Below are 14,635 nucleotides of genomic sequence, written 5' to 3' on the forward strand. Positions count from 1 at the left end.
TTCATCAGCCACAGAAAGAAGTCACTTTTTTAGTTTTGGTTTTATTTTTGTACCACTTTTGTGCCGCTATGTACATGGCCTCAAAATAAAGGCTATACACGTATAGCAAAAAATAATGAAAGGCAGTGGAGAGTAGAAATTGTGATCTTTATCAAAGAAAAATGGATTAAAGATTCACTATGCATAAAACACCAGGAGGTAAACTTCCTGTTAGAGGTTAATAGAGGCAATAAAGGAAATAAAACCTAATGCAATAATCTCGTATTAATAACCAATCTCTGGACATTATATGAATGTCCAATAGCAGTGCCATATAAACAACAGCCTACAGCAGAAAGCTCTTAATGGAGATCTTGACCTCAAATCTTGATCTTGGGCTCTTCTGAACACCAGGATCAGATATTTAATGCACCTTGGAGAGCTATGACATTTCCCCAGCCCCAGCTTTTGAGGAATGTCATCAATTAGCTTAATGGGGCTGTTGTAATCATCGGTCACAGAGCGTAACACAAACCGTATGTCATATAGGGATGACATGTTTTGGCATGGTGTTCTATCATGTAATGATGTGCCCTATTAAGGTATTACAATCAAAAGTCAAACTTTGAAGTGGAGCTTGTACAAATTATGGTTAGTTGAATAATTAAGGTCTTAATAAAATGATCTTCAACACCAACTGGGTGAAAAATTTTGAACTTTTTACAGATTTTTTTGAGTCAACGGGCTTCATGGAAAATCATTTGGTATTCTTCAATGTCGCAGGGAGATGGAAGTTTACTTTCCTAGCCTGCGTTTCTGCTTGAGTTGAGGACGAGGTCTTCCAGCTAAATATGTATGCCTGATGTACCTGTGCAGGTCTGCCACGTGTTTCTGTGTTGTGTGGTTTTGTCATGTTGAATACAAAAGACTTGTGTAGGTGATGAAGCTGTTAGACCATGACATGCGAAGTTGTTTTATTTTTTCTCATTCAGCTCAGCTGTTGATACTGGTGGTGGCCTGGTGGTCGTATGTATGACGTCATTTACTTCAATGCTTGGAGTGACATCATATGTACGGCTGCTAAACTGCTACATGGGACATCAGCTCTCAAACAAAAGCCACTTTTTAAAAACCTGCTTTGTATTTTTCTTTTTTTTTACAAACTTTTTATCGTACAGGTAAGGACGACACTTTGATCTAGTCACAATTTGTATTTCCTCCACAGACAACCAGGGGATTGTGGGTTTGCATCTCATTTGTGATATGTAGACACAATCTCCCAAGCAAAGTACTAAATTTCCACAAAGAATTTGGAAAATGCAAGTGCACGAGCCTTCGAGAGGCTTAATTTTCAGCCAAAAAAAGAAGGAAGATAAGTCACAGCAAGATGGGCTCTTTATCCTTCAGTGAACAGCATTATCAGAATCAGCATTTCACACAGCGGGCTCTCCATTTTAATGTTACCTCCAAACACAAACAATAGAGCAGAGAAAAGATTCATTGGGAGAAAGTCAGCTGCTTAACGTCCTTTGTGAGCTTGCAAACATTTTAATGAGTTACACAAATGGAGCGTGAGTAGAATTTCAAAGCAGAGTGAAATCCTCATCAGAAAAGCTTTGAAGATGCTTCAAAAGCTTTCCATGCTGACTTTTTTCATTTTTTTCTATCCTTTATCCAAATGCACATCTTTATCCAAGCATAATAAAACTCTGAGATATTATAATTGAAACCTACATCACCATTCAAGATGATATTTACCTTTTTTTTGGACGATCAAAGAAATGTAGATCAGAGCAGAAACCGCAAACAACACAATGATGCTTCCCTGGCCACGGCACGTATTGCACTTAGTGTAGGGCATGTCCTCCTCTCAACTCTAATTCATGTTGTCTCCACAGTGCAGGACAGCGGAAGGCACTGACTCAATCTCAGACCCATCGCTCAGTCCTCAGCAGAGCATTGTAGAGGGACAAAGTGTGCAGGCGCTGAGCCAGGGTCAATACAAATGTCTCGAGCTGTCCCGCAAAGGCCGCCAAGAAAGCAGAACTGGTGAGAGGTCCCAAATTAATTTCAGGCTTCTTGAGACCAAATCCATTAACTCTGGGAGGGCTTTGCAGGTGGAGTGATGTAAAACTATTGAATGGGACCAGAACAATGTTTGTGTTCGTGTTAAAGATGATAGTGGTACTGCTGCAAGCTAACTGGCCCAATAGGGCTTTTAAAGTTTAGGCCGCAAGACGTAATCACATCTGTAGAGACATTATTTTACATTATATTACTCTGACTAAATAAATGAATAATACAAAAAAATTTTTAAATTGTAACGTAATGTAGAAAAGACAAGGACATTTTCCCTTTTTAAGTTTTTTCTTTAATAGTATACTTATGTAAGAAAAATAAGTGTTTATGATAGTAATTACACCCCCCCCCCCCTTTTTTTTTTTTTCTTTTTTTCCTTCTTCGAGGGGTGCGCTGTGATTACATGTGGGATGGTTTGTTGTGCTGGGATGAGACACCAGCCGGGACATCAGTAACACAAAATTGTCCGCATCATCCTCAACTCTACCCGACTGGTAAGAACGTTTTTCGCATCTCTCACTAGATTTACAGCAACAGGCAGTCTGAAGTGAGACCTGCTGGGTAACATCGGGAAAATGGCTAATCGTGTCTCACAGAGGCCAGATAGCTTGCTTAACTTTGTTCTGTAAGGACTTAAAATTTCACAGCTGCGGAGTTCTGCTTAGTTTTAGTGTATGGTTTTATGAATTTTATGCATAACAGAATTATTTTTAGACATATGTCTTAAACTTAATGGCTGATGCATGGAAACCACGCATCAGCCATTAAGTATCATCAGTTTTATTCATAAAGCAATAGAGTGATTGATGTGAAACTTAGCTGAGGCAGATTATCTATTATGTATTACGTAAATCCCCTCGTCAGGTCAAAGGTTAATGCTTTTGTTTATCACACAGCCTCAGCTTAGTAATACGATCTTAAGACGGTAACCATCTTCATTCAAGCACAACTGTGCAACTGGTTTCGGTGTAACCTGCAGATATCCAAGCCAATAATTCAATCCCATTCATTGTTTATTAATGTTGATACATTTTAACTTAGTACTAACTATTTGCTTGAATGCTCAAATTTGATTGGCCAATCTTCTGGACACTACAAATTTAAAACCAGAAAGATTCCAATAGCAAAAATGTTGTTGCTTGCCTACAGATTATGTGCACTTATATAAAGATAATAGTCTGTAGAGATTAAGCATAACCTTGCATAACTACTTGGTTGCAGATTCATGAAAAAGCCCAATCATATTTGCTTCTGTATGACATGCTAGAGAAAAGATTAATACACTGTAAACAAGGTAAAACACGATCCTACTGTACTCTTTGAGTCAGGCAGGATAGAAAAACAGATTTATTCATATTGAATTTGACTGTGATTATATAAGTACAATTGATGTTGGGATTGCAGCATTAAGCGTTTCCAAAGAATGTGCAGTTTTTACATTGTGAGTAGTACAAGGTTCAATAATGTCTAGTTGAAGAACTCCAGACTCAAGTCATGTCTGATTTAGGAGATGCAATATGACGAAGAGAGCAGAGGTGAAGGAGAGGACAGAGAGATGAATGAGGAATATGTAAGGGTAAAAAAAGACAAGCAAAAGAAAAGAAAAGAAAGGGAGGAATTATAAAAATATATAGGGACGCTCGATTCCTGACAGATGGATAGGGAGCGAGAACATGAATGTGGGAACAGAGAAGCCATTTTTGTAAGAGACGGCTCATGAAGGATCTTCCCAAAATGCCTGGGTACCCACATGACTCCTTGAAAGCTGACGCTGCTGATACGAGGTCTTTGGGAAGACGTACAGTAGGAAGTGGTTGCTGAACAGTTAATGAGCTGCCAGAGAGGACTAGGCAGTCGGACTGCAGTTGTTGATGTCAAGAACAAAGTGATCTCACTGATAGGTCCAGCCATGGATCTCCACACACTCAGAAATTAAAGTACAGAAATGTACCTATAGGGGTACAATGGCTTGTCACTGGGGTGGTACCCTCTAAGGTACCGTTCTGTACCCTAAACTGTGGGTACTGATTTGTACCCTTGTAATTTGTACCTTTTACACGTCAAACCTGTACTTTAAAGGGCAAAGTTGTACCCTTAGTATAAAGTACAAAAAAGAACCCTTAAAAGGAGTACAAAAATGTATTTCTAAAGGTTCAGTATCTACACACAGATTTCCTATATTTTTCTTCTCAAGATTTGAAAAATTGAAGATACAAAGTCAAAAATACTTGTCACATTTATTACCTTCTTAAATACATTGCTTAACTGTTACATACAAACTGTTATCAACAGAGTATGTGTCATAAGCTGCAACATCAATTTCCTGTCCAGGTTTTAGCAACGTCCATTCACTATCAACTCTAACACTGTATGAATGAAAATGGTTGTCATATAACAGAGGAATGAGAATTTTTCCACAAAAGACCCACATTGTGTCAATATTAAATATGTACTTAATTTGCCAGAACAGAGGAATCTTCTCTGAATGCAGTACATCAATGACAAACACATCTCTTACACAGTATTTGACACTGTTCACAATTACTTCTGACACACGCTGGAAAGCTTTCTTAGCACTATCAACTTCAGAAAAGCCACAATAGACTGTCAGTGCTTGTTGCAGTTCCAGTGGTAATGACAAAAATGATGTAGTCACACTTTTTCCAAAAACATTTTCAAATTCACCAAGTAAACTTTTGTTAGAAAACTCCCAGCACTGTCTGAACTGATGTCTGTTGCTCAAAGTTGTAGCAATGTTCATAAAATTTCTACAATTGCGGGACAACGTTTTGAAATACTGGTGCTTACTTTCAAATCTCATACACCATAACAAACGTAGAGGGCCGAACATTTCAATCAGTCTTGCATAGTGGATTAAATAATGACACTTTGGTGTAATTACATCCCCAAATACACTTTTCAGTTTTGTGAGAAACTCATGGACAAGCAACTTCAACAATAAAATATTCTCTTTTCGCACTTTTTTAGCCATTACAATCTCTGTTATTTCACGACATAGAAGAAAAACATGCCAATATTTACAATTAGGTGGCACACGGTCTGCCATCAGAAATGGCAGCAATCTGAACAGGCACCACTTTTGAGATGCTGATCCAACAATACCAACACTCTGAAGTCTCTCTGATAACTGTACTGGTTTGTTTGTTTTGTCATTCTGACCAATGGACATTTTTTGCAATTCTTCATTGATCTCTCTAATTGTAATATGCTTCTCAGTGTGGGCTTTACAAATCACTAGTTTCATAACTAGAGGAACTACACCTTCCAACAGATCATGCATCACATCAGGTGGTAAAGCTTGCGTAACACTGAAATAACTCAGTCTGTCAAAAGGACATGAACTATTTACACCATATATTGTTTTATCATCCGGAAATTCTTGGATTCGTGCAAGATGATACTGGTGAACCTCTGATGTTCTTAAAACAAAGCTTTCTTCCTCAAAGGATTGTTTCATATCTTCATAAGAAGCCATGCAATACCGACAAATTCTACCAGTGTTAAATGACATAGAAAAACCACCAATCATGTGAGCTGATAAATTATCACAAGATAAAGTTGCAAGAGCAGCATGAATAGTGTGTTCAGTTTTATCAATGGTAAAAGTAAAGCCATCAGTGGAAAGTTTTTCCAAATCATCAAGCAAAGGTTTAAGGATAACATGCCAACCACACCGCTTAACAAAAGAATAGCGTACCAATAACGCTAGATGAATGTGTCTCTGCTGAGAAGTGTACCTTTTGTCCAAATTGCCTACCTAATAAAATGCACTAAGTTTGTGTTTGGATCGTTTAGATCCTAGGGGATTAAGTACTTCAAATTCATCCTCATAAAAATGGAGTCGCAGTGCATTTGGGTTATCCTTGAAGAATTGATGATGTCTGAAGATTTCTCCATCAGAGTAATCTGTTAGAAATTCATCAGTTTCCGAATTGCCACTTGAAAAAATGTGATCTTGTATGTCTTCATGAGAAAGATAATTTTTTAGCACCTTATCAACAGGCACATATGAATACGAGCCAACTGTATGACCCACAGAGTCTCTTAATTTGCAATGAACAGGCTCTGTCATGTTGAGCTTTGATTTGCAATGTTCTTTGACCAAATAAGGAGATCGAATAGCTGTTGAAGCCTTCTCAAAAAATTCATTTGAATGCAGGACATTTTTAAGCTCTGGACACAAAGACACGTCAAGACCCATTTTCTCTAAATGATATGCTATAAAAGCATCGTAGTTCTCCTTGAAAAAACACATCAGAAAATTCACGTCTTCCATAATTTCTTCCTGAACAGAGGCTGGTAAAGAATTTTTCTCTCTGCACTTAAGAATGAACTTGAAAAGATTGTCTCTGAAATTTATCAAAAATTCATCCCAGGATGGAGGGGTTTCAATATTTTCAGTTATGTCATTTGCAAATTCATTTGGATGTGGACTGACTACCTCCTGCTCATTTTCATCTAAGTCTTTATGGGGACACAACACCTGTTCTCTGTGTTTCCTATACACATGTCGTCTGAAAGATTCATATTTTTTGAAGGAAGAACAGCAGTCACTGAGTCCACAGGTTATATCAAAATCGGCATCATGGGAATGAATAAGTCCTATGTGCTGAATAAGCTTTGTCAAACTAAAGGTTCTTCTGCCACATTTGGAGCACTGATATGGCTGAGGCATGGTGGTCAATACAGAAGATTTATTTGTCTGGTGACTGTGATTGGCAGAGGCCGGTCCTCACCCTCATCTATTTTCACAATGTACTTTTGGAGAAAAATCAGGGTGTTCTTCAGATGTTTTGGATAAGCAAGGTTGAAGACAAAATACAAGCAGAAAGAAGAGATGATTCCTTCAAAAATACACGAGCTTCTGCACACTTCACTGCCATCCAACTTCACAATGTTTGGAGCGCTTCTGGAGAACACTGGTTTCCAGTCTTCATGAAGTAGCTGAACAGTTGGATAGGGGTTTTTAGGATGAACCTTTGAAGTCAAAAGAGAAGGTAGAGGAAAGCAATATCTTAGTCTCTTAACAAAAGATACATTTGTTTTCCTTTTATATAGACTAAATATTTTAATACACACACCTCTCCAAGTATGACAAAGAGATCCAGTTTCTCCTTGAAGACGTATGGCAGGAATAAAAGTGCAGCCCTTGTGTCAAGATCTGCCAAAAAAACAAAAACAAAAACAAAAAAAACACAAGATCACCCATGCATTTTATCTGGCATTTCCAGTTACCTATAAAAATTATATAAAATGGAAGCCTTGAAGTTAAAAAAAAAAAAAAAGCAAATACCTGGTAGGTCATCAGTGAGAGCCTCCTTTCTTGCATCAAGGTAGAGCTGGTAGAGTGGGGTTTTCCCTCGTGTAAGGCCAATCACCTTTGCTGCAACACATGAGAGCCCTTCACGAAATCGCTGGCTTACATTACCCGTTGTTGGTTGGATCCACCCGAGTTCGTTGCACAGCTACAAGTAAAAAATTCATTTTCAGTACAAAATAACAGTGTATGAAAATGAAATAATCTAAAGTTGATATTAATTATGTATGGTGCTGCATAATTTTTTTTTTTATAGAATTTAACAACAATACTGTAAGAAGTTACATGAACATACAAAAAAAGGAAAGAGGGACAGATGAAGAAAGCAAGGTCAAGGGCAAATAAAATTTACTACTATAAACATGTTAAATGTGACAGCTATTTCCAAGTTCAATTCAGCTTTCTGACTTACACCAGTAGGCATCCCTAAGAAGGGGTACTTCTTCAACACATCTTCCACAGGCATACCATCTGCAATTTCTTTTTGCCGCCAAGCAAACGTTTGCTGCATACGGTTATGAACCACCATGGTATCTGGTTGCATCTTCTGATATTGGCACTGTAAGACCTTTAAGTGGGCGTCTATGGATAATAAATCCTCTCCTTGGACACATGGTCCCTTGAAAGAAAGCAAGAGTGAGAAGAGAAAGTCAAAACAGATTAGAAACCCAACATAAGACTAAATATACAATTAGAGCTGACACGATCTGTGCATCACAAAGAACTCGTATCGTTTAAAGTTAACCGATACCATGAACCAATATTTAAAATATGGAAACTCTGAAATAATTTCACATAAAATCTTAATTGTTAACTTGAAATTTTAGTTTTGGAGTCATATTTAAAATGTTTTTTTAAATCTAGTTCACCCTCTTTTAGCGCCTTCCAATTAATAATTTTTTGTGAGGTAGAAGTATTAGCACTGGTACTTTGTATTAGCAAGTGCTCTAATCCAAGTATTGGTATTGTTTCGGTTTGAAAAAAGGGGTACAGTTGCATCCCTAATCCTTAGTTTTAGATGTAATAACAGAGGCAAGAACATTTTATAGCTCAAGATGTCCCTCACACCAACCTGACAAACATTTCTCTGACTTGTTCGTTGACATTTATTAGGCTGCCCTCTCCTCGTAGAACCAAACTTCTCCTTACAACGCCTCACTGCCTCACTGTCGACTAGTGGTGCCCGCTCTGATTTGAATTTACGTCTCAAAGACATATGCCATGTGTGCTTGTTGAACAGAAACATAAGTTACTGTAAAAACAATCTACACAAAATACACCCAACAAAGAATCAGTAAACATACTTCATACAAACCTACTGAGAGGCTACAGATTGTCTTACTAACAAAACAAGATCGAAAAAAGCTTCACTTTTACTTTGTAATCTTGAAGGAACCTTATGCAAATTTAAAATTTAACTTACATAACCATTTCCCTCACGATCCTTGAGGAAAGGATACTTCATTACCAGCGTCTTCACAGCTTGCACATATTCAGAATTTGTGGGATACCTGTAATATAAGAAGAAACATAAGTGTTAGAGCAACTGCTGACAAACAAACTTTATCAAGTGTGAGTTTATTTTCAATCAGAATCAGAATCAGAATACTTTATTGATCCCTGGGGGAAATTATTTTTTGTTACAGTGCTCCATTTTAAACCAACATTAAGACAAGACAGACAATACGCTAACTAAGAATAGTACAATATATACATATATATACATACATACATACATAAGTCACTTATAAATAAATAGTTGGAAAAGAAACATGTGTAGCTGTAGCAGCAAACAGTGTGTTAAGTGGATGCGTTGTACAGGGAGATGGCCACAGGCAGGAATGATTTCCTGTGTCGTTCAGTGGTGCTTTTCGGTAATCTCAGTCTCTCACTGAACGAGCTCCTGTGGCTGACCAACATGTCATGGAGTGGGTGGGAGGTGTTATCCAACATTGTCTTTATCTTGGACAGCATCCGCCTCTCCGACACCACCTTGAGGGAGTCCAGCTCCATCCCCACAACATTGCTGGCCTTATGGATCAGTTTATTAAGTCTGTTGGCATCTGCGACCCTCAGCCTGCTCCCCCAGCACGCAACAGCATAGAGGATCGCACTGGCCACAACAGACTCGTAGAAAATCCTCAGCATTTTCTGGCAGATGTTGAAGGACCTCAGTCGCCTCAAAAAATAGAGACGACTCTGGCCCTTCCTGTAAAGTGCTGTGGTGTTTTTAGCCCAGTCCAGTTTATTGTCAATGTGAACTCCAAGGTATTTATAGTCCTCCACAATGTCAACACTGACCCCCTGGATTGAAACAGGGGTCAAGTGTTTCCTGGTCTTCCTGAAGTCCACGATCAGTTCCTTGGTCTTTGCCACGTTGAGCTGCAGATGATTCTGCTCACACCACGTGACAAAGGAGTCGACCACAGCCCGGTACTCTGTCTCATCATCCCTGCTGATGCATCCAACCACCGCAGAGTCATCAGAAAACTTCTGAAGATGGCAGGTCTCTGTGCAGTGGCTGAAGTCTGTGGTGTAGAGGGTGAAGAGGAAGGGGGAGAGGACAGTCCCCTGTGGTGCCCCTGTGTTGCTAATCACCTTGTCAGACACACACTGTGGGAGACGTACATATTGTGGTCTTCCTGTCAGGTAATCAACAATCCAGGACACCAGAGAAGCATCCACCTGCATCGCTGCTAACTTATCACCCAGGAGGGTCGGCCTGATGGTGTTGAAAGCACTGGAAAAGTCAAAAAACATGACCCTCACAGTGCTCGCTGGCTGGTCCAGATGGGTGTAGACACGATTGAGCAGGTAGATGATGGCGTCCTCTGTTCCGAGACGAGGCTGATAAGCGAACTGAAGGGGATCCAGATGTGGTCTTACTATGGGTCGCAGCTGGTCCAGGATGAGCCTTTCCAGGGTCTTCATGATGTGGGAGGTCAGTGCCACGGGCCTGTAATCCTGGGGGCCACTGGGACGAGGCGTCTTTGGTACAGGGACGAGGCATGATGTCTTCCACATCACCGGGACCCTCTGCAGACTCAGACTCAGCATAAACAGTTTATGAAAGACTCCACACAGCTGGGGGGCACAGGTCTTGAGGACAAGGGGACTCACTCCGTCTGGTCCAGCAGACTTGCCTGAGTGAAGTCTCCTCATTTGCATCTCAACCTGGTATTGAGTGAAGGTGATGGGTGGGGGAGGGGTGTCAGGAATCTCACAGGAGGCAACATGTGAAGAGAGAGGCTGGCACAGTGGTGTGGCTCTGGATTCCAGGCTGACTGCAGGTGAGGTTGTGGGGGTGGGAGCAGACACTGTGGTGTCGAATCTATTGAAAAACAGGTTCAACTCGTTGGCTCTATTCTCACCTCCCTCAGCTCCCCTGCTGTTGGTTGGCCTGAATCCAGTGATGGTCTTCATGCCCCTCCACACCTCTCTCATGCTGTTCTGCTGGAGTTTCCACTCCAGCTTCCTCCTGTAATTGTCCTTAGCCTCTCTGATCTTGTCCTTTAGTAACACCTGGATCTTCCTCACCTCCTCTTTGTTGCCCCCTCTGAAAGCCCTCTTCTTGTTGTTGAGGAGGGCTTTGATGTCCTTAGTCACCCACGGCTTGTTATTTGGGTAACAATGAACAGTCTGAGCTGGAACAATGGAGTCGGTGCAGAAAGTTATGTAGCCTGTGATACACTCAGTAAGCCCATTGATGTCCTCGGCGTGAGGCTCACAGAGTGTTTCACAGTCGGTCACCTCGAAACAGCCCTGTAGTTCCGCTATTGCCTCCTCTGACCACCTCCTAACAGTCCTGGTGGTCACAGGTTCCCTCCTCACAATTGGCACATAGCGGGGGGTGAGGTGAATCAGGTTATGATCTGACCTACCAAGTGGGGGGAGGGAGGAGGAGCTGTATGCATCCTTGACGTTAGCATACAGTAAGTCTAAAGTTTTCTCTCCCCTGGTGGGACAGTCCACATATTGTTTGAATGTTGGTAGTGTATTGTCCAGTGATACATGGTTGAAGTCACCCGAGATCACAATAAAGGCACTCGGGTGCTGAGTCTGTAGCCGAGCTATGGCAGAGTGGATAGTGTCACATGCAGCTGTGGGGTTAGCAGAGGGGGGAACATAAACAGCCACCAAGATGACGTGAGAGAATTCCCTGGGTAAATAATACGGCCTGAGTCCAACAGCACACAGTTCAGTGTCCGGGCAACAAATCCTTTCTTTGATTGTTATGTTGGCAGGGTTACACCACCGGTTGTTAACTAAAACAGCAAGCCCACCTCCTTTACGCTTACCGCTAGCGATGCTGTCCCTGTCCGCCCGAACAGTGTGGAAGCCTTCCACGGAAGCATTCTCATCGGGAATGTCCTGGTGCAGCCATGATTCGGTGAAACACATCAGGCTACACTCTCGGTATTCCCTCTGACTCCGTACCAGTGCTGAGAGCTCGTCGATTTTAATTGCCAACGATCGCACATTTCCCATCACGATAGACGGCAGACACGGTTTAAACCTCCTCCTCGCTTCGAGCCTCCGCTGTCTCACCGTCACCTTTTTTCTTCTCTTCTGTCCTTGACCTCTGCATCCCCGATGTGTTTTCCTCCAAATTTCAGCTGGTACTTCTGCGGGCCTGGCCAGCGAGCCGGCCGGCATCAGGGCGATCAGCTGATCTCTGGAGTAAACAGTCCGTGCGTGTAGGAGATGTGCCGCGGTCCCATTCCATGATAAAAGTAACAGTTCCACGGCCACCAGAAGAACAAAAACTCTCTCAATCCACATGATTGAGTAAGAGATAGAAAACGGAGGAAAATACAAGTCAGGAAAAAAAAGAATACGTAGAAAAAAAAAGCTAAACTAAGAGAAAAGCAGGAGCGACTGTAACAGGCTGCACGCTGGTTGGCGCATGCGCACAAAATATGACAGATTCAGCTTTTTCTTGTTGCTTTTTCTAAAGCAACAAGCTAACATTACCCTGATTAACTTTCATAGTATACTGTGCCACAGCTTCATATAGAACTCTGATTATTGTGTGTCTGTCCCTTGGATTTTTATGGCACGGTTCTTTGTTGTCCAGTTTTAGTTGCAGATTTTTGGAAAATCTTGGAATTTCAAAAGAGGCTGGCAGTCTCAAAGTATTTTCATTGCTGTGAAAACAGTTAAGTGTTTGTTTTTATTGTATGAATTGAAGTATAAAACACTACAGTAACAATACATATGGTAGAAACAATGATCATATTAACTAAATCCTAAAAGTGCATAACGGCCAACATGTATGCTTCAGACATACTAACTTCATTATAAATAAGAAAATACCTTATTGAAGTTGACGAAGTAGATGGTTGCCAGTCTTCTGGAGAGACAGTCTGTAGAGTCAGCGTCACTGAAGATTCCTTCATCCTTGACACAAATTGGTTGAATTTAACCTGCTTTTTGAAGGATCCTTGGAAAAGGTATGCAACCATAGTCTCAGTAAGACCGCAGTCAACTGTGTCACCATCAACCTCATTGTCTGCAAGATAAATGGTAGTACAAACTTTAAATTCAATGTAAGGATATTTATCACCACATTTTTACATGGGTAAAAACCGTATATCACACACATTAAAACCTTTTGTACAACTTCTTTCAGTTCAAAGAAATATTCATTAAAAAAAAATCAGTAAATTAAATAAAATAAACCAAATTTTTAGAGTGAATCCTCTCGATATGCAAAGTTTTCATTTTTAAATTTAGATGTTTGTTTGGGACTACTGGACACAGGAGAGCAGAGTCTGAGCATGCTTTTGTGCCCTTTCAAGTTTGGAAGAAAAAAAAAAAAGACTAGAATGCTGTAATGTGTTAATATTCACTACTAAGGTGACTCCTTTCTCCAGATTTCCGACAGTTTTTGCCGTCTGTTCTTTCAGACCGATTACTTATAGCGATAACAACCGCAGGACCGTATTACAAGCTCAGATTACATGCTGAAAAAGTTCCCACATTGCTTAAAACACGACTATCAAACCCCAGCTGCAACACCCTTGTTATATTTTAAACAAGTGCGGCGTCAAGATATTTCCTTTAAACGTTATATTCAGCCGCCCATGTGTGTTGATGGCCTTGGAATGGATGTAAAAACATGATTTTATTAAACCATTAATACACTAACGGTAAACTGCATTCAGCTACCAGGGAATCAAATTTCGCGCCGTTCCGCTGCGCAGGGGTTACCGAACCCATAGACTGTGGCCGAACCACATATATAAGTTCAAACTTATACAAATACTATGTGTACACATTTTTCATTTTTCAGAACTGTGACCTCAACTTTACACATGAAACGTTTGTAAAAACGTTTGTAAAAAGACATAATTTGAGCTAAGAGAGTGCCGAAACTAGCTAAATTGCTAATATACGTTAAGCTAGGCTAAACCAATAATTAGTAATTACGCTACATTTTTCTTTAAATAAAACTTACCTCTGAAACGCTGAGCTTCAGCTTCGGTGACATCTAAGCCCCACTCTTGTATTTTTGTTAAGAGTTCCTCGGTTGAAAGTGAACAGAGCACACCAGGACTTGCAAGTTCGTCATCCATCTCCGTCCGTTGATAAAACAAAATGGCACCTGCTGCATTTACAGAAAATTCTAGAATCCACCAGCTATTCGTTGAGTTTCTTCTTCTACTTTTTGTTTGATGTTGTGAGGATGGGCTCAACTCGCACTTCGAGTTCAATAAGGGTGCTTTTTTGCAATTCATCCAAATAATTATACTTTAAAAAAAACACTCTCTTAAAAAAATGTTTAAATGCATTTTTACTTTTTTTTCTTTCAAATAAATTCATCGTTCTTAAAGCAGCTTAAAAATAAGGGGGGTTCAGGGAATACAAAAACAACAACAGCAATGAAAATAATAAAAAATAAAATAAAAACACTAAAATATATGCTTAAATCAATACAGTTGCAAATAAATTACTGTCAAAAAGAATAAAAAAAAACTGTAATCAAAAAGAGCTTAATCAACCTGTACTTTATCTTTTGAAAGAATGGGTACAAATAAGTACTTTTCACAATTAAGGAACATGTATGTACCTTTCAGATGCTAAAAAAGGTACAGATAGTTCCCCCGAGGTCCAATATTTGTCCTTAGACTGTATTAATGTCATTTTTGTACCTTGGGGCACAGTAATGTACCCCTTCCGTACCCCTATTTCTGACTGTGCACTACATGTGGTTTAAAACCTGACGTATATGAAATG

At 40.0% G+C, this 14,635-nt stretch overlaps 1 protein-coding gene and 1 pseudogene across 2 annotated transcripts in view; one reads left to right on the plus strand and one right to left on the minus strand.

The window, feature by feature from the left end:
* calcr (calcitonin receptor) overlaps window positions 1-14,635 on the plus strand; it is a 77,090-nt gene that overhangs the window by 31,743 nt on the left and 30,712 nt on the right. The window contains exons 4-5 of the mRNA XM_080862620.1: window positions 1,878-2,028; window positions 2,445-2,552. Coding sequence (XP_080718746.1) covers window positions 1,878-2,028; window positions 2,445-2,552 — 259 coding nt within the window. The remainder of the gene's footprint in view (window positions 1-1,877; window positions 2,029-2,444; window positions 2,553-14,635) is intronic.
* LOC308384200 (sterile alpha motif domain-containing protein 3-like) lies at window positions 6,365-14,012 on the minus strand (annotated as a pseudogene). Its single transcript has 9 exons — window positions 13,857-14,012; window positions 12,713-12,908; window positions 12,358-12,543; window positions 8,820-8,907; window positions 8,469-8,624; window positions 7,809-8,015; window positions 7,373-7,544; window positions 7,161-7,240; window positions 6,365-7,056 (listed from the first exon to the last, which is right to left on the minus strand). The product of its transcript is annotated as a sterile alpha motif domain-containing protein 3-like (transcript).

The sequence above is a fragment of the Rhamphochromis sp. 'chilingali' genome (assembly GCF_963969265.1).
Source record: "Rhamphochromis sp. 'chilingali' genome assembly, chromosome: 17".
NCBI lineage: Eukaryota > Metazoa > Chordata > Actinopteri > Cichliformes > Cichlidae > Rhamphochromis > Rhamphochromis sp. 'chilingali'.